Consider the following 20,658-nt stretch of genomic DNA (forward strand, 5'->3'; position numbering starts at 1 on the left):
GGCACTGCACGTGTGTACATATGTGCAGACTGCAAGCCTTACTGTCACTTGGTCAGTTGTCATCGGTGCTACTGTTTTTAAAATCAGTCCTCAGTGCGTCAGATTCTTTATACATTTTTCATTTCGCCGATTTTTGTTGATAATTAAATGGCAATTTATTGATAAACTGTGAGATTAACTGATGATTTGGAAACTATAATAATAATAATAATAATATTTCCGGTGGTTTGAAAAGTGATGGGTGCAGCTGTGTATTTTTACAAGTTTTGACAATTTATTTTTTTAATTAACACTCGTTTGGAGTTAATTTTTTTTTTGTTTTTTTGCTGGACAAGAACATTATAGAATATTTTACTGGACTGTAGATGAAGATAAAAGGAGGGGCTTTGGTTGCTATACTGGAGCAGAGACAGAGAGAAAATCTAGTACAGTTGGTAGTTGAATTAATGAGAACAGGAAGTGATTGAGGGTACTTGTTAAATGTAATCCTGGTGAATAAAATTGCTCACTGTTCCTGTAATACTCAACTTTCATTAAATAAAAAAAAAAAATTAAGTTTATTAATAACTGAAGAAATTCAGTATTGAGGCAGCTTCGGAGTAATTTATTATTTATTCAAATGATCTGAAGGTTTGAAAAATAAAAGTCGAAGATGTACCGGATATCCTATTGATAAACCAGTATCTGGATATAAAAAATATACAAAATCATATAAGGAGTAAGAGGGAATAAAAGTTAATAATTATAGGTATTTAAAAATATAAATGGAAAAGAAAAAATGTTACGACTTCCTGGACGGTCAAGGATAAATTGAAGAATTATTTTTAGGCATACGAAAGTAATTTGGTTCTAAAACAGAGTCCAACAGCTGCCCCGCAAAACTCTTGAGGGGAATAACTAAAATGTCGAGACCAATAATAATGATAAATCGAGGTTCTCAACCAAAACCTTTTGATATTATTATTTTATTTACATTTTTTTTTGTTATTTTTTCAATTATTTCTCGAGCTAAAACTCAAAATTATAATTTCGAGACAACGACATCCATCACTAATTATGATACTGATGATGGAAAAGGTAATGAAATAAAATTAACATTTTATTTTATTTCATTTATTTATTTTTTTATTAATTATTTTTTTTTTTTATGTGAAATTTTAAATGATCCTGAAGTTAGCAGACAATTCAAAATTTTTGGATTTTTTTTTGAACAATTAAATTTGAATAAAAAAAAAACTATAAATATGCACATGTAGAAAATTTAAAAAACTACTTGTGCAATTTTTTCAAATATTTTTTTTTTAATAATTTATTGTTTAACAAAAAATCCAAAAATTATTAGACGTCTGCTAACTCCAGTATCATAATTTTAAATATGAGTTTGATTCGTCAACTTTAAATTCATATACGAACGAAAATGGCTGAGCCTTGAATAAAATCAATACCTGGATATCTGTCTCTAAAATTTCAATTTTCACTTTATTCCATATAATTTTATTGAAAAATCTCAGTATCAATTATCGATCAAATTAAATATTTTTCATTTTATTCATAAATTTTATATTGCTATATATTTAACCGGCATTAATATGCAACGTTTGTAAAATTAAAATGGGAGTGTCTAGTCGCAAAAAAATTTATGATCCTGAAGTTAGCAGACATTTAAAAATTTTTGAATTTTCGTTTTTCAATAAATCAATTGCAAAAAAATAATATAAAAATATGCACATGTAGAAAATTTAAAAAACTACAGGTGCAATTTTTTCAAATATTTTTTTTTTAATGTTTTATCGTCTAAAAAAAAATCCAAAAATTATTATGATCCTGAAGTTAGCAGACATTTAAAAATTTTTGAATTTTCGTATTTCAACAAATCAATTGTAAAAAAATAAAATAAAAATATGCACATGTAGAAAATTTAAAAAACTACCGGTGCAATTTTCTTAAATATTTTTTTTTTTTATGTTTTATCGTCCAAAAAAAAATCCAAAAATTATTAGACGTCTGCTAACTTCAGTATCATAAATTATATGATACTGAAGTTAGCAGACGTCTAATAATTTTTGGATTTTTTTTTAGACGATGAAAAATTTTTTAAAAAATATTTGAAAAAATTGCACATATAGTTTTTTAAATTTTCTGCATGTGCATATTTTTATTTATATTTTTTTTTTAAATTAAGTCATTGAAACAAAAATTCAAAAATTTTTAAATGTCTGCTAGCTTCAGGATCATTAAATTATTAGACGTCTGCTAACTTCAGTATCTTAAAAAATTTAATTATTTAATTAAAAATAAAAATAAGACAAATAAAGAAACGTTTTAATAAATTTTTATCGAAAAAAATAAATGATATCTTTGTATTGACAAGTAATTAGATAATTTATGATATAAAAAATACACTTGAACTTGTACCCACAACTTTTAATGATAAAAAAAAATGTCTATATATATATATATATAGATATTTACAATCATTTTGCGTTTTACTTGTGATTTATAATGATTATACTAGTTCAAGGTTAACAAGTTTTTAAATATTCACTATGAATAATATCGTTAACGAAAACGATAAATTATACATATTTGCGAACAAACATTTAAATAAATATGATACAAATATAAAGATTGTAAACAATTAATTATCATAATTAGTATTTATGATGATGTAATAAATGATAGCAGTGTCAGCTAATAATAAATTAAAAAGCCTCGTAAAAATTGATGGAAAGTAAAATTATGAATGAAGTTATAAATATTAAACATAAAGTTGGCTTTTAATGTCTATTGCTTGCGAAAAAAAAAAATGACTGAGTATTCATCTTTTGACTCACTGTTAATATAAAGACCTTGGAGGGTTTACTCAGTAGAAAAAAATATTTACATGTCTAAAGAAACCAGTGCGTAGACATTAAGAAAAAAAAAACAATTATTTTAAAAATAGTCTTCAATAAATTATTAAATAAAATAAATTTATTATAATTACAGTTCCAAGTACACCATTGAGATTAACAGCCTATGGGATTAATTCATCGTCCGTGGAGTTGTCATGGTCAGAACCTAAACATAAAAATGGAATAATCCTTGGCTACAGAGTATTTTACATGCACTCAAATTTTACGGAAGTTAAAACACTGAAAAAGAACAACGAAACTATTGATTTTCTTCTCAATGATTTGAGTAAGTGGTTTTTTTATGATCCTGAAGTTAGCAGACGTCTAATAATTTTTTGATTTTTTTTTAGACCATAAGCCGAAAAAAAAAAATATTTGAAAAAATTGCACCTTTAGTTTTTTAAATTTTCTACATGTGCATATTTTTAGTTTTTGTTTTTTTGTAATTGATTTATTCAAAAAAAGAATTCGAAAATTACTAATTGTCTGCTAACTTCAGGATCATTTTTTTATGATCCTGAAGTTAGCAGACGTCTAATAATTTTTGGATTTTTTTTTAGACCATAAGCCGAAAAAAAAAAATATTTGAAAAAATTGCACCTTTAGTTTTTTAAATTTTCTACATGTCCATATTTTTAGTTTTTGTTTTTTTGTAATTTATTTATTCAAAAAAAGAATTCGAAAATTACTAATTGTCTGCTAACTTCAGGATCATTTTTTTATGATCCTGAAGTTAGCAGACGTCTAATAATTTTTGGATTTTTTTTTAGACCATAAGCCGAAAAAAAAAAATATTTGAAAAAATTGCACCTTTAGTTTTTTAAATTTTCTACATGTCCATATTTTTAGTTTTTGTTTTTTTGTAATTGATTTATTCAAAAAAAGAATTCGAAAATTACTAATTGTCTGCTAACTTCAGGATCATGGTTTTTTTTTTTTTTTTTTTTTGTAGTAAAATAAAAAAAAAATTTGAAAAACGAGCTAATGAAATAGTATTTTTTTATTATTATACTCAAGTATTGTAAATATATATTAAAATGCAAGTTGAATCTACATGGTCGTTATAACAATATTACTAATGCACGTGGCATGCTTAACATGCGTCATTGTTTACATTAAGAAATCGTCAATACGCCTTTTTAAAGATTCGCATTGTAATCAGCAGTTGCATTGAGTCGTAATTTAAGACAATTTTAAATAAATGTGATATCTTATTTATTTACATTACTATTTTTTTCTTTCTTTTCAGAACCAATGACTGAATACAAAATATGGGTTAAGGCATTCACATGGAAGAATGAGGGCGAACCGTCTGATCATATTATACAAAAGACTGATGTTGCAGGACCAACTGCACCTGTAATACTTAATCTAACTTGCCAAGCTCACGACGCTATTTACGTCTACTGGGCACGTCCTGAGACCTTTTGGAATTCCATTGACTATTATTACATAATGTATCGTAATGATCAGTATAAAAAATATGACGAAATTGAAATTCCTACTACCAAAGAGCATCTCAATAGTGGGGTGAATATTTTTTTTTTTTTTTAAACATTTTTTGTACACGGAGAAAAATGTTGGTTCAAAATCTAATAATTTTTATTATGCTGTCGACGAAACTTGAAACAGGAAGGGAAGCATCCAAAAAATTATTGTGCTCATACGAAAAATTATTATGCTGTATCATAATACTTACTACGCGCGAGACACTTATCGATAAGATTTAATAAAAATTACTTCCATACATTATAATAATTGTGATAAGGCATAATAATTTTTCGTAAGAGCATAATAATTTTTTGGATGCTTCCCTTCCTGTTCAAGTTTCGTCGACAGCATAATAAAAATTGGTAGGTTTTGAACCAACATTTTTCTCCGTGTACATCAATGAAAGCTTTAATTTTAATTTTCACAAAAGCTGCAATTTTATTTTTTATCTTCGTAAATAAAATATTGTACGCGCTTTTTAAATTTAAAATAACGCTTTATTGAAGTTGTCATTTTTATTTATGGTATGCACGTTGTTACAGTAACCACTGATCCGATTGCATCCGAATTCCCTTTATATAAAACAAATATTTTTATTTCTTTGACAAAACGAAAACTCAATACTCGACATATCTTTTTTTTTTTTCAAATCAATATAGTATTTATTTTTTTTTAAATATGTATCTATTGTGGACACTAGGGTGGCCCAAAAAAACCGACTATTTTTTTTTTTCGAGTCTCTAATGAAAATTTGTTAGTTCAAGATGTTTTAAGAAGCCTTTACAAAAATCAGCTAAATAAAAATTTTTCAAGAGGTCGCTCACGAATTTTGAAAATATAAAAAATGATTGGAATTCGGATTTTTTGTTTCTGAATTTTTTCTTCCTCGTGGCATCAATATTTTATATCTGTAAAATTATGACTATGCTGAAAATTTCAGCCCAATATTTAAATATTTAAACGGCGCTCAAGAATTTTGAATATTAACTGATAATATGTAACTAAAACTTTGAATTAGTTTTTGTATTTTTTTATAACTCAATTACTGTCATTTCACTTAAATATAACTTTTGCATAACCGAAAACATACAGGACAGTCTTAAACAATAAAATTGGGTATGTTTTAAATAAGCAAAAAAACCTAAAAATTGAATTAAAAAATAAAAAAGTATGTAAATAACTTATTATTTATATTTCTCGGGTTGTATTTTTATTCATTATGATACAAATTGATGGTAAAAAAATTGAGAAGGTTTATTATTAATATTCAAGAGTCGCTCGAAAACATCCAAGAGACAGTACTCGGAAACATTCAAAATTCTTGAGCGACATTTAAATATTTTAATTTTGAGCTGAAATTTTCAGGGTAGTCATGATTTCATAAATATAAACTATAGCTGCCACAAGAAAGAAGAAATTTAGAACAAAAAAAACCTAATTTCGATTATTTTTGATATTTTCAAAATTCGTGAGCGACCTCTTGAAAATTTTTTATCGAGCTGATTTTTGGAAAGGCGTCTTAAAACATCTTAAACCAACAAATTTTCATTAGAGACTTGAAAAAAAAAATTAGTCGGTTTTTTTGGGCCACCCTAGTGGACACTATTGTAAATTTAAAAAATACTCAATAGAATAAATATTTAATTTCAGATAATAATACCAAATCTTACTATGAATACAATTTACGAAATAATGGTCTGTGCTGGTACAAATAGCACAATAAATCCACATCACGTAGTCCGAGGTAATTGTAGTCAACCAAAAACGCAACGAGTGGCACGTAATTGTGATAAAACACCACCACTAATGCGTCGGAGCTCTGAAGAATTGAGTACTGGTGTAATTGCCGGTATGATTTGTGTTTGTATCGCGGTAATGTTGGCCATTACAGCTTTGATATTGTGGAGGTGAGAATCTATTGTCACGAGTTATTAATTTAACTGAGTTATAAATCCGTTCAATGTGTCACTGATCACTTTACACTAATTACTCGTTACTCATCAGCTCATCATTATTAAACTAATAGCCTAAGAGCTTATCACTCGATAACAAATCCAGACCTTAAATTTGTAGAAGTAGATAGTACATATTTCTTATCAGTCTTTATGATAACGATAATATTAACCATTTCACATACTAGAACGTTGGTCAGTTCAGTTGATAATGTCTCTTGTGTCGTGAACATTCATTCTTATTCGTGACAAAAAATTTACATTTGTTATTTATTAATTTAACGGCCTTTTTAATTAATCAATACCATGGAAAATATATCGAAAAGATTTTCGTAAGACTTTTTTTTTATTATTAATTTTAACTCAATGTTATAATTTATTTTAAAATTATTTATCATCACCGGTTTTATTTGATCAATAAAGAGAAATGTGAATAACTTGAGACTGATAAGATACGAATAGATATTTTTAAGAGAAAGCGGTACAATGATAAATAATTATTATTTTTATTTTAGTCATTTTCTGTGCTCGTTTATTTTACCGGCAACAAATTACCGAATAGACAAAAATTTTTAATTGTCATTATTTTGATATTTAAATTCATAAATTTTCCACGAGAAGTGAAACATAATTTTTAATTATAATTTAATATAAATTTTATTTCAATAAATATAAAATTGTTACCAATAACCTGATATAGAAAAAAATGTAATTTATCTAAAAACTAGTTTATTGACATTATATCTAATCGTACAAGTAATTTTTACTTTTCAATTATTTTTTTGATCAATAAGTTCTCTAAGACAATTCTTCATACATTCCAGTTATTTATTTTTTTTTCTATCGAAACTTCATAAAACTATTACTATATATTACTTTTATTGTATGAAAAGTTTCGTAACTAGTTGAGGTAGCTTTTAAAAAATGTAATTAGATTTTAATTATCTTAAGTGCAATTGAATTTACCAAAAATATGAGATATTAATCAGTGCGCCTTAACAGGCGTGTTTTTAGAAAATGTTTCCAGACAACCTATTGCTTTTTGGATTATCCACCGCGGAATGTACAAACACACCAGGAATGGGAGAATAGCAAACAAGATGGTGAAAGGACGGCTGTTCCTGTATCACAATATGTCCAACATGTAGCAGCATTACATGCCGATGGTGACATTGGTTTTAGTAAAGAATTTGAATTATTTCCAAAAGAAACAGAACTTTATATAGCCGACAATTCTAAATCCGCTGAAAATCAGTCGAAAAATCGTTACGGAAATATTATTGCATGTAAGTTGTTATTAGTAATAAATATTTTCCCGTGAAAAAATATTCTGATCAGGCTTGATATGAGCTGATAAGGCCATATCAAAATTTTTGATATATTCATATCTGGCCTGATATGATCTGATATGTCCATATTTGATTTTTGATAGGTCCTGATCTGGCCTGATATGAAAATTGGCCATATCAGGCCAGATCAAGCCTTATCAATTTGATATGTCTATATCAGACTTGATATAGCTTGATAAGCTCATATATAATGTTATATTTATTTCTAATAGGTCCTGATATGGCCTGATATAACCTTATAAAGTTATATATACTTTGATATACTTAAAAAAAAAATCCCTGATCAGGCTTGATATAACTTGATATGACTTTATATAGTCTGATATATATATATATATATAAAAATTGATATACCTGCGAATAAAAATCCTGATCAGACTTGATATAATTTGATAAGCCTTTATAGAGGTTAAAAATATCAAGTTACCTCAAATTGTATTCGAAAAGATGTGTCATGAAAGTTGAACACGATAGATTTTTTTATACACAATAAAAATTTATTGATATTTATTTTTTACATATTTTTTTAAAATAAATTTGGTCTTTTACAGATGTAATTTTTTATAGACAATTTATATCAAAGCATATATAGTCTGATATGGCCAATTTCCATATCAGGCCTGATATAGTCTGATCAGAATATTTTTTCACGGGTTATTTATTAGTAAACTATTCGCAGTCACTACAATAAATGAAAAATTTTTTCAGACGATCATTCGCGAGTGAGATTATTGCCATGCAATGGAAGCCCATCAAATAAAGGACAAGATTATATAAATGCAAATTATATTGATGGATGGCAACGTGCACGTGCATATATCGGCACACAAGGACCATTGCCCGGAACGATTGACAGCTTTTGGCGAATGGTATGGGAGCAACGTGTATCGATAATCGTTATGATAACAAATTTAGTTGAACGTGGCAGACCTAAATGCGACATGTACTGGCCTAAGGAGGGTACCGAGACCTACGGCAATGTCCAGGTAACATTAATTAAGGAAGACGTTATGGCAACATATACAATCCGTACACTGCACATCAGACATATGAAGATCAAGAAAAAGAAGAACGGTAGTAATGTCGGCGAACGTACAGTGTACCAGTATCATTATACCGGTTGGCCAGACCATGGTGTGCCTGATCATCCGCTGCCTGTGTTAAGTTTCATTAGAAAATCGTCAAGTGCTAATCCACCATCAGCTGGACCGATTATTGTTCACTGCAGTGCTGGTGTTGGACGTACTGGTGCTTACATTGTAATCGATGCAATGCTTAAACAAGCTAAATGTAAAGGCGAAATAAATGTATATGGTTTTTTGAAACATATACGTACCCAACGTTATTCATTAGTACAAACAGAGGAGCAGTATATATTTATTCACGACGCACTACAAGAAGCCATTGACAGCGGTGAGACAAATACACCAATTGACAACTTATTGCAGCATGTACAGGACATGCTGTCGCCGCAAAATAACAAAACTGATCCGTGGAATAACATTGAGATGCAGTATAAATTAGTAACCTCGTGGAAACCTAAAGATTTTAATTTAGTGTCATCAAGTAAATCATTTAATCAGCACAAAAATCGAAATCAAGAAATAGTACCTATTGAAAATTCACGTGTACATTTAACACCTAAAGCTGGTATTGATGGAAGTGATTATATAAATGCAACGTGGTTCGCTGGTTTTCATAAAAACCGTGAATTTATTTTGACGCAGCATCCGTTGAAGACAACAATAAAAGAATTTTGGCAAATGCTCTGGGATCACAATGCGAAAACTATTGTTATGTTGACGCAATGCGACGACAATGAGTATCCAGAATTTTGGCCGAACGAGGGCGAAGAATTGAAAACAGACAACTTTCGCGTACAATTATGCGCTATTAAAAAAACTGTCAGTGGTGTTGTCTTGAGAGAAGTTGTTATACGTTCGCTCCAGGATGATTATGAATTAAGTGCACGTATTGTACAAGGACCTGTTAATCATAATGGCCTGTGGCCGCACAATGACAATCCCAAGGCATTTGTTTCTATGATTCAAGATTTTCATAAAGAATATCAGAATGGACCCATTGTTGTTATGGATAGGTATTTATTATTACTATTCTTTTTTTTTATTTTTAACTTCCCGCTAAGAAAATTGTAAATTTTCAAAAATTCCGGAAGTTATTGGTTTCGATCCGATTTGCAAAAACCGAATTTCAATCAGATTTTGACGTTTCGAGGTCCTAGGAAGCTATCCTGACTAATTTCACGATGATGTCCGAGTGTATGTATGTGTGTACGTACGTACGTATGTATGTATGTAAATATTCATAACTCTTGAACGGATGAACCGATTTTGATCGTTGAGGTGTCATTCGACGCGGCTTGTTAATGTCTTGAAGCCGTAAAAATTTGAACTTAATCGGTAGGGTGCGTTCAGAGATATTTCAAAAATAAAATTTTTTCGAAAATGTTTTATTTGGATAACTTTTAATTTGCTCGATGGATTGATTCCAAAATCTAATCAGCTCTAAAACTCTATTAGCCGCGTCGAATGCCACCTCAACCATCAAAATCGGTTCATTCGTTCAAGAGAAACCGTTGACGAAAGAATTCAAAAAAAATTTTTTCCTTGGTTTTTTTGAAATTTCTCAAAAACGGCTAAATAAATCAATTTCAAAATTTGATCAGCTTCAGAACTTGATAAAACGCGTCGATTGCCACCTCAACCATCAAAATCGGTTAATTCGTTCGCGAGATATCGTGGGAGAAAGAAATGCTAAAAAATGGTTTTTTACAAAACAATGGCAGACAAAAGTATTTGCGAGCTCGAAGAGCTCGAAAACAGCGGGAAGTTTTGGGGCTGGCCCGCAGGGTCAACCTATAGACCGATTTTTTTATTGAAATTATGTATTAACTTGGCAATTTAATTTTTAGGTATGGCGGTATTGAAGCAGCGTTATTTATTTTGTTAACGACACTGATGAAACAAATAGAGTTTGAAAAAAGTGCCGACATTTATATGTTTTCAAAATTGTTGTATATGAAGAGACCTGGAATATTCAGATCAAAGGTAAATATTTAAATTTATTTATACTCTATGATTATGATGACGATGAATAATTGATGACCATAAATATATTTTTCCAGGAGGATTATGTACTGGTATATAAATGTTTAGAGTCAGTATTGACATCAAAAACACGTGTCGAGCCGGACTTATACACGATGACGAACGGTCATGTGAACTGTATAAATCCAAACGATGGAAATAACTTTAAAACAACAACAATAGTCCCAACAGTCGGCGAACAACATATTGTAGGACAACTACCAGTAAAAAATGTTGTTGGTATTCATGAGTACGCATCGGTTGAAATGCCCGTGGAATATGCAACAGATTATGTTAATAATCAAAATCATCTGAGCCATATCAACAACGAGCGTGGATGTCCGACAATTGATGGCTGCGCAGATTACGGCGATCATCATATATTAACAGACAATGCCGGATTACCGGTCCGTAATCAAAATTATGTCAATCATCCGGGTGTAGTTGGAGGTGTTGCTGCTGGTGTACCTATAGATCCAAATGGTTATATTACAAATGGTAATATGCGAATTCCACCTGAAGGTATGGAATCAACATGTGCTATTATTCCTCAATGATGGAGGCATTCCGCGTCTCACGCTCAAAATATAACACTATCTGATGGTACTTTGTTGGAGCATCCAGTCAATTTATATAATAATTCGATAAATATAAATACAAACACGAATAACCCAACAGCAATTAATAATGATTACACTAATCAGTTTGGGTATAGTTGGCACGGTTACTATACAACAATGAGAGTAACTCATAAAAAAAATAATGTTGCTATGACTGGTCAATCGCGTTTCGATTTTGGCGAATGTATCTAGACACATACACTGTAAAAAAAGCGGTGTTAAAAATGGACTCGTTTTAACTCCGCCCGGTGTAAAAATGAAATTACACCGGTGTTAAAAATACCGGTGTTAAAGCGGAGTAATACCGGTGTAAAAGCGAGGTAACCGGTGTAAAAGCGGAGTAATGCTGGTGTAAAAGCGGGGTAAATAACGTCCGCTTGGAGAAAAATATTCACAAAATAAAATATTTTAACACCGGTAAAGAATATCTACACCGGTGGCGGCGTTATTTTAACACCGGTACAGAATATTTACACCGGTGACGACGTTATTTTTACACCGCTTTTGGGGGTAAATTTAACACCGATAATTTCAACATCTACACCGTTTGGACTTACCCCCGTGATTTTTTACAGTGTAGACGTATTTAGTATTTAGTAATACACTAAATATATCGGTCTAATTCGCCTAAAAATAATTTAGATAATTAACATCCAACAGTACGTATTGAAGCCATCCACTAGTCTCTTGAAAAAATTATTAAATCGAGTTTGTGTCTTTTAAAGAGAAATTATAAATGCTTTATTCTGTAAATAAATTACGGACCATCTGTTAAAAAAAAAAAAAGAAAAAGAAGAAAAACCAGTTGCCAAAGATATTAGGTAAATGATTATTAACAAAATTATACGTCATATGATATTATATTATTATTATTGTAAAATTAGAGAGCTGTAAATAAGCGTGTATGATAATATTTTTAATTTTTATTTTAATTACTATTAGTTTTATTTTTTTATAAATTATCAAACTCCTGTGCCAGTGCCCTCTCTTGTTCAGCCATTCGATTTATTTATACTTTTTATTAATTTAATACTTTATTTCTTTCTCTTATTTACTAATGCCATAACAGTATAATTTTCAGATTATAAAACATTGATTGACATCGAAATCACTCGGTAATTATCGTATGTTCGGCTGCTAATCAGCAAGCGAGTTAGCTAACGAAATGAAATATTAATTTTCGAATTTTTAACAAACAAATATTTTAAACAGCAAAAATCGTATTAACAGGGTTTACAAATTAAAATATTTAATACTAATAATAATAGTATTTAAATTTAATTAATGACTGTTGCTTCCAAACCGTAAACATTTCATGAAAAAAAAGACATTCAACTAAATATTTTAAATCAATAATTTATATTAATTTTTTTTATTTTATTAATATATACAATAGGGTGGCCCAAAAAAACCGACTATTTTTTTTTTTCGAGTCTCTAATGAAAATTTGTTAGTTCAAGTTGTTTTAAGAAGCCTCTACAAAAATCAGCTAAATAAAAATTTTTCAAGAGGTCGCTCACGAATTTTGAAAATATAAAAAATGATTGGAATTCGGATTTTTTGTTTCTAAATTTTTTCTTCCTCGTGGCAGCAATATTTTATATCTGTAAAATTATGACTATGCTGAAAATTTCAGCCCAATATTTAAATATTTAAACGGCGCTCAAGAATTTTGAATATTAACTGATAATATGTAACTCATACTTTGAATTAGTTTTTGTATTTTTTTATAACTCAATTACTGTCATTTCACTTAAATATAACTTTTGCATAACCGAAAACATACAGGACAGTCTTAAACAATAAAATTGGGTATGTTTTAAATAAGCAAAAAAACCTAAAAATTGAATTAAAAAATAAAAAAGTATGTAAATAACTTATTATTTATATTTCTCGGGTTGTATTTTTATTCATTATGATACAAATTGATGGTAAAAAAATTGAGAAGGTTTATTATTAATATTCAAGGGTCGCTCGAAAACATCCAAGAGACAGTACTCGGAAACATTCAAAATTCTTGAGCGACATTTAAATATTTTAATTTTGAGCTGAAATTTTCAGGGTAGTCATGATTTCATAAATATAAACTATAGCTGCCACGAGAAAGAAGAAATTTAGAACAAAAAAATCCTAATTTCGATTATTTTTGATATTTTCAAAATTCGTGAGCGACCTCTTGAAAATTTTTTATCGAGCTGATTTTTGGAAAGGCGTCTTAAAACATCTTAAACCAACAAATTTTCATTAGAGACTTGAAAAAAAAAATTAGTCGGTTTTTTTGGGCCACCCTAATATACAATAATATTTAATTTATAAAATTAATCATTAGTTTGTTAGATATTCCAATCACATGCCGATAAAGGGCATCTTCAAAAGACTGAAAAAATAAATAATCGTTTTATACGCATTATTATAATCAGAGTTTTAAATGATAATTAGAAATTCAATTACTTATGCAGAGGGACTGGGTAATGCAATTTTTTATTCGTGATATTCAAAGAAATGATAAAAAATATATTTAAAAAATCATCAACGAGTAATTAATATTATCTGTCCATTGTACGTATTCGAATTTCCACGACGTAAAAATATAAAAGAACATAAACTTTGATTTGAAATTATAAATACAGTAGCAAGTATAGATAAATATAACGATTTAAATATTAAAATAAATGTTTTGTCGAAATGTTTGATAATATTTAAGATAAAAATAAAATTATAAATATGATTGTTGTGTATGAATTACAATCGTAACGATTGGTTTGTTGAATGTCCTAATCCTGATAACCGTTGATTGTTAGAAAGTATATAAATTAAATATATATATAAATATAAATATATAAAATAGTATTTATGATAAACTATAATTGAATAGTATAATGAATATGTTCTGTCATGCGATGCTTGTATTATAAATGCCACATAACTAAAAATCAATCGGAGTTTACTCGTAATCAATATTTAAATTAAATTAAAAATTTTAATAATAACAAGTAGTTGAATTTATGTATACGTTATTATAATCCGTGTAAATGTAGATTGAATGTCCATTTAATTACGTATTTATGTACGCGCATATTTATCGTTTGATATATTCTGCTGGCGAAGTATTGTTGAAAGAAAAATTTATTCCACTTTGGCAGTAAATAATCTGCCAATTTTTTAAATTATTTCATTTTATAATACACTGTAAAAAGAGCGGTGTTAAAAATGGACTCGTTTTAACTCCGCCCGGTGTAAAAATGAAATTACACCGGTGTAGGAGGAGTAATTCACCGGTGTTAAAAATACCGGTGTTAAATCAGGGTAACCGGTGTAAAAGCGGAGTAAAATCGGTGTAAAAGCGGGGTAACCGGTGTAAAAGCGGAGTAATAGCGGTGTAAAAGCGGGGTAACTGGTGTAAAAGCGGTGTAACCGGTGTAAATACGGAGTAACACCGGTGTAAAAGCGGGGTAACCGGTGTAAAAACGGAGTAATACCGGTGTAAAAGCGAGGTAAATTGCGTACGCTTGGAGTATTAATTTTAAAGATTGTAAAACACAAAAAATGTCAGTTCTTTATGAAAATTAATAAAAAATATCATTTATTAATAAGTATAGTGATCGAGTAAGTAAAAATATTCACAAAGTAAAATATTTTAACACCGGTACAGAATATTTACACCGGTGGCGGCGTTATTTTCACACCGGTACAGAATATTTACACCGGTGCCCGGGTCAAAAATAAAACTTGATTCAGGCTCGCTTCGCCTTATTTTCTTTTGAAGTTATCGATTTGCCGACGATTTTTTGATAAGATCTCGACTTTTTCGACTTAAATTTAATTTTTTTAAACTTTTTGAACTTTTTTCATCTTAGTTTCAACTTATTCGTCTTTACTTTGAGCACGATAGTCATTCACATTACTTTCGACTTGCTAAACCAAGTCGAAAAAAAGTCATTTATTCGCCTTACTTTCGCCTTAATATATCAAAATTATTTTACCTTAGTTCTGACTTTTTCGACTTATAATTTAAGTCGAATAAGTCTAAACCAAGTCAATTTCGACTTGATTTCAACTTTTTCGTCTTAAATCGTGACTAAGTAAGCCAGTTAAGTCTAAACCAAGGCGAAAACTTAATATATTTCATACCTCCGTAAAAAAAGTCGAGTTTGTCTTGTAAAAAACGGCTCCAAATTTCGACTTAGTAAACCAAGTCTAAATCAAGTTTTATTTTTGACCCGGGTGGCGGCGTTATTTTCACACCGCTTTTGGGGGTAAATTTAACACCGATAATTTTAACACCTACACCGCTTGGACTTACCCCGGTGATTTTTTACAGTGTAATAATTATCATTTCTCAACGAAATTTGATGACTTGAAGTTGAGATTAAATTTTTTTCTTAATAAAATTAGAGTTTCAAAATTTCTTTCTTTTAGAATAAATAAAAATAATCAAAACTTTTTGGAAAAATTGAAAATTAATTAACACTGACTTATTGAGCGACAAGTTTTTATGGTAAAAAAAGAAATAAATGTTTTAATTATTACTGATAAATAATTATGATACTCGATAGAAAAATATATTAAATTGGATATTTATATAAAAATAAAGCACACATGCTAACATTTCCATAATCCAGTTGACACATTCCGTAACGTGTGTTTTTAATTATAACATTACCATGTGTATGCATAAATATATATTGATATTAATGTATATACTAAGGAATTTATAAAACGACGTACATAGATGTGAATAGATATAATTAATATATATATAAATAAATATATAAATATATATTAGACTCTAGTCAGCATACTGTCTGTGGAATGGCACACGCTTGCACCATATATGAAAAAAAATTAAATAAATATTAATAATGATAATGATAAAAATGAAAACACTGATATTGTAACAATCGATAATATAAAATATAAATGAGACTGAAGTCGATTTATCTTTCCGTTGTAATGCCAATTAAAAAGTAGTGAAACGCAACAAAAATTGTAATGATTCAAGAGAAGAAAATCTTTAGCATGTGCCGTTTTAATAATGATAATTATTGAGTTTTAATTTCATCTATTGATTGAGATGATAAAATTTATGAGATTACGTGTCGCGAAATCCTCATCGATTGGTTATTTTGAAGCGATACTTGCTATTAATAAATCTAAATATGAATATATTTATAGATGTTACACTGCACAATTTATCTGTTCGATAATTATTTTATCAATCTAATAATTAGTAATTATCATGATGCGATGCCATGATTACTAAATGATAAATATATAACTATTTTAATTAAATAGTATCGATATATTTATTGCACTGCCTCCACCTGTAATTTAAATGTCAAATATTAATTCAGTGAAAGAAAAATTTTAGGTCGCTCGAAATTTTAAATTCAAATTAGAAATTCAAAAATTAAAATTTCTTTATAAAAATATTTAATTTAAATTTTTTCTGCTGTTATATTTTTTTATCATACTGTATTGACCAACTAATAATATAAGCTAACATATATATTGCACAAAAAAAATACACACAAACATAAATTGTAAAGGACAAAAAATGCATTTAGATATTTTGTTGTGCCATTGACTTTTGAATATCTGCCTAATTTGATCCGAAATTATTGTAATTCAGCAACGTGGAAATATAATACTTGTGACTATAATTTACCGTATTTATAAAATCGAAAATCGATGTAATGAATTTTTATGATTCCGCAGTAGTTTGTAATAATAAAAATAATAAGTATAATTATTGAGACGCAGAAATTTAATAACACCGGCACACAAAAAAAAATAAGTTCTCTGTACTTTTGACGGGACCGATTAATTCCCATGTATTTTGACCCGCTGAATCCGAATCCGAGGTCCGTTTAACCCGTACACCCTCAGATTTTTAAAAAACTTTAAAAAACCTCAAAAATACACAAAAATCGACCGTTTTTTAAATTTATAAATTTATTTAACCCTAACTAAGCATGATTTTTATGTATTTCGGTCCTCCACATACTAACCTGAAGTTTATTTAAAACATTAGCCATTTAAAGTCTGAGTAAATTCCAAAAAACCCCAAAAAATTGCAAAAAAGCAAAAAAATTCTTAGTATTGTGATGAAAAAAATTTTATAGGGCTAAATAAATAATTATTTTCATGTATGTTTATCGGTCACATATAATTCTCGAACATCCATGGCTCAGACATCTCTAAAATTTTAAATAACTGGCAAAAATTCCCAAAAAATCGAAAAAAATAAAATTTGGTATAACAAAAATCATTTTTTAAATCGAAATAAATAAAAGAAATCATGTTGATCGATCTGTGATATATATATGAAAAATATTTTGGCCTTAAACATAAAAAAATTTTAATATGCTTCAAAAAATTTTTTTCATCACAACACTAAGAATTTTTTTGCTTTTTTGCAATTTTTTGGGGTTTTTTGGAATTTACTCAAACTTTAAATGGCTAATGTTTTAAATAAACTTCAGGTTAGTATGTGGAGGACCGAAATACATAAAAATCATGCTTAGTTAGGGTTAAAAAAATTTATAAATTAAAAAAACGGTCGATTTTTGTGTATTTTTGAGGTTTTTTTAAGTTTTCTAAAAATCTGAGGGTGTACGGGTTAAACGGACCTCGGATTCGGATTCAGCGGGTCAAAATACATAGGAATAAATCGGTCCCGTCAAAAGTACAGAGAACTTATTTTTTTTTGTGTGCCGGTGTAATTAACGTTAGTTAACTATAATGCGCAATGAATATACGATGAATTTTTGTATAAGTCAAGTATAAAGATGTTTATTTTAACATCATCAGGCCAAATAATTAATTGTGTAAGTTCAAATAACTGTCACTTGATTTAACGTTGGTTTAAACATTCTTATTTAATACGTTCGTCATTCCAAGCAGTAATTGTAAATAGCCATTGTAAATATCATTATTTATAAATTGTATAAGTATATCTATAAAAACTCAGATATTAATAAATTAATATTTAAATTTAAATATAATGATTTGTAACGAAATATTTCACGTGCAGTTAAATAAAAATAGAATGATATAAATATTATTACTGTGTGAGATCATAATTATTTCTTAATTGATTCCCACTGAAGATGGGTGAGGATAAGGCTGTCCATGTGTTCCTATAAAGAGTGGCTCGTAACTTTGCTCCTGTTGGAAATAACCCAGCACAATATAAACGTTTTTTGTTCATTACGATGCCCTCTAGTACAAAAAGCCCTATGGAGTCCTAAAAAGAATTTATTTTCTGAGTTCAGATCCATATGAGGATTGGGCGGACATGGGTGGAGATGATTATCTATGAAGAGTGGCCCGTAACTTTGCTCCTGTTGGAAATAATCCATTGCAATATAAATGTTTTCTGTTCATTATGTTATCCTCTGGTAGGCGGAACCGAAAAAAGTCCTGGGAAAAATTCCATGATTGATTTACGACCCGGTCCCTAGCCAAGGAGGATGTTGCCATTGTTTTTTTGTTACCTGATATTCAAAGGTAACTTCAATATAAAGTTCGTTTACAATTTATAGTTATCGGTGAAGTTCTTTATCAATGTTATTTAACGATAATCTAATTTTGAATTTTTTTCTCATTTAAAATTTTCGCGCTACTCGTTTTTCGTCCGCCATGACGCGCCACCATTAATTTAGGCGGCTTGCAGGCACACCGTCAAAAGTAAAAATTTCAGAAGTATACCAACTTCAGAAACTCACAGTTAGGAATGTAAAAAATAAAGATGGTTCATAATTCAGAATGACAAATCATCACCTTGTCAAAAACATCGAATCTCTAATCTTTATATCAACACATACTCAGAATTTACAATATTCATTCTTTCGTAATAAAGAATTAACAATATTTAGAATGACAATATTTCAGAAATCCAATACTTCCGAAATATTCAAACTACGAACGCCAATTCTTCAGAATTACATTTTATACGAATGACCATTTTAGTAAAATATTCTAAGCTTTGCTGACAGTCGGTATTACAGACTTTCCCTATGAATTTACCATTATCATGTGAGTGCTTTGGCGGATTGATTGGGTTTAAAAAATTTGTATGACTCGTTATGTAATAATTATATATGAATTTTACGAGTTTAATTTGTATGAAACGATTATATTGAATGTACTGAATTAAGATAGAAGTGCTATTTATGACCAGTGTTTTATTTTTAGACCTTTAATATTTCATTTTAATTAATGGAGAAGTATAAAAAAAAAAAAAATTCATTCTAATACAGTAAAAAAAAAATGTTGGAAAATCCAAAAGTGCACACCTCAATCGCTCAATTTATTTTTAATCATTACTTTTATTATTATATAATATTAATATATTTTTTAACTTCCCGCTAAGAAAATCGACGATTTTCGAAAAATTGGGAAGTTATTGTTTTCACCCCGATTTTCGAAAGTCGAGTTTTCATCAGATGTCGACGTTTTGAGGTCCTAGGAAGCTATTCTGACTATTTTCAGAATGATGTCCGAGTGTATGTATGTATGTATGTATGTGTGTGTGTGTGTGTGTGTGTGTGTGTGTGTGTGTGTGTGTGTGTGTGTGTGTGTGTGTAAACTCTTTGTAACTTTTTAACTAATGAATCGATTTGGATGGTTGAGGTGGCAATCAAAAGAGCTTGTTGGCCCGCAACTTTCCTGAAAATTTCAGATCATTTGATCAAGTAGACTCGAAGATATTGGCGAATTAATGAAAAAAAAAAATTTTTTTTTTAGTTTTTGAGTGATTTCTCAGAAACGACTCGAACGATTGATTTCAAAATCTAATCAGCTCTAGACCTTTATAAGCCGCGTCGAATGCCACCTTAACCATCTCAATCGGTTAATTTGTTCGAGAGATATCGATGGCGAAAGAAATGGTAGAAAACGTTTTTTTTCGATTATCTTTGAAGTGACTCGTCTGATCAATTTTAAAATTTAATCGGCTGTAGAGTTCAAGAAAACGCGCCGATTGCCACCTCAAACGTCAAAATCGGTTGATTAGTTCAGAAGATATCGGCGCTGAAAAGTTAAAAAAATAACATTTTATGTTATTTTTTCCGGATAAATCAAAATATCATGTGCTAAAATTGTGCTAATATGCTAAACTTGTTCCTTAGTTTTAAAGATATCGTCATCAAAAAATTGAAAAAACCCAGTCGTTAATGTTTTTCTCGGATTTTCAATATATTATTGCTCTGACCTAAGTCAAAAATCATTCAAATCTTGAT

At 29.0% G+C, this 20,658-nt stretch overlaps 1 protein-coding gene and 1 long non-coding RNA gene across 6 annotated transcripts in view; one reads left to right on the forward strand and one right to left on the reverse strand.

Annotated features, from left to right (window-relative positions):
- LOC130666670 (tyrosine-protein phosphatase 99A-like) overlaps positions 1-18,492 on the forward strand; it is a 159,939-nt gene extending 141,447 nt beyond the window's left edge. For 2 of the 5 annotated variants that reach the window (XM_057467869.1, XM_057467871.1), the window contains 7 exons: positions 2,989-3,180; positions 4,144-4,424; positions 6,036-6,292; positions 7,340-7,623; positions 8,395-9,784; positions 10,619-10,754; positions 10,832-18,491. In XM_057467869.1, coding sequence (XP_057323852.1) covers positions 2,989-3,180; positions 4,144-4,424; positions 6,036-6,292; positions 7,340-7,623; positions 8,395-9,784; positions 10,619-10,754; positions 10,832-11,350 — 3,059 coding nt within the window. In that variant the 3' untranslated portion in view covers positions 11,351-18,491. Of the gene's footprint in view, positions 1-868; positions 1,078-2,988; positions 3,181-4,143; positions 4,425-6,035; positions 6,293-7,339; positions 7,624-8,394; positions 9,785-10,618; positions 10,755-10,831 lie in introns of those variants that run through there. The other 3 variants (XM_057467872.1, XM_057467867.1, XM_057467868.1) reach the window with 3 other exon arrangements.
- Positions 1-20,658, reverse strand: part of LOC130666680 (uncharacterized) — a 349,416-nt gene that overhangs the window by 304,191 nt on the left and 24,567 nt on the right. The gene's annotated exons all lie outside the window — the stretch shown is intronic.

This window comes from Microplitis mediator, chromosome 4, assembly GCF_029852145.1.
Source record: "Microplitis mediator isolate UGA2020A chromosome 4, iyMicMedi2.1, whole genome shotgun sequence".
Lineage (NCBI taxonomy): Eukaryota > Metazoa > Arthropoda > Insecta > Hymenoptera > Braconidae > Microplitis > Microplitis mediator.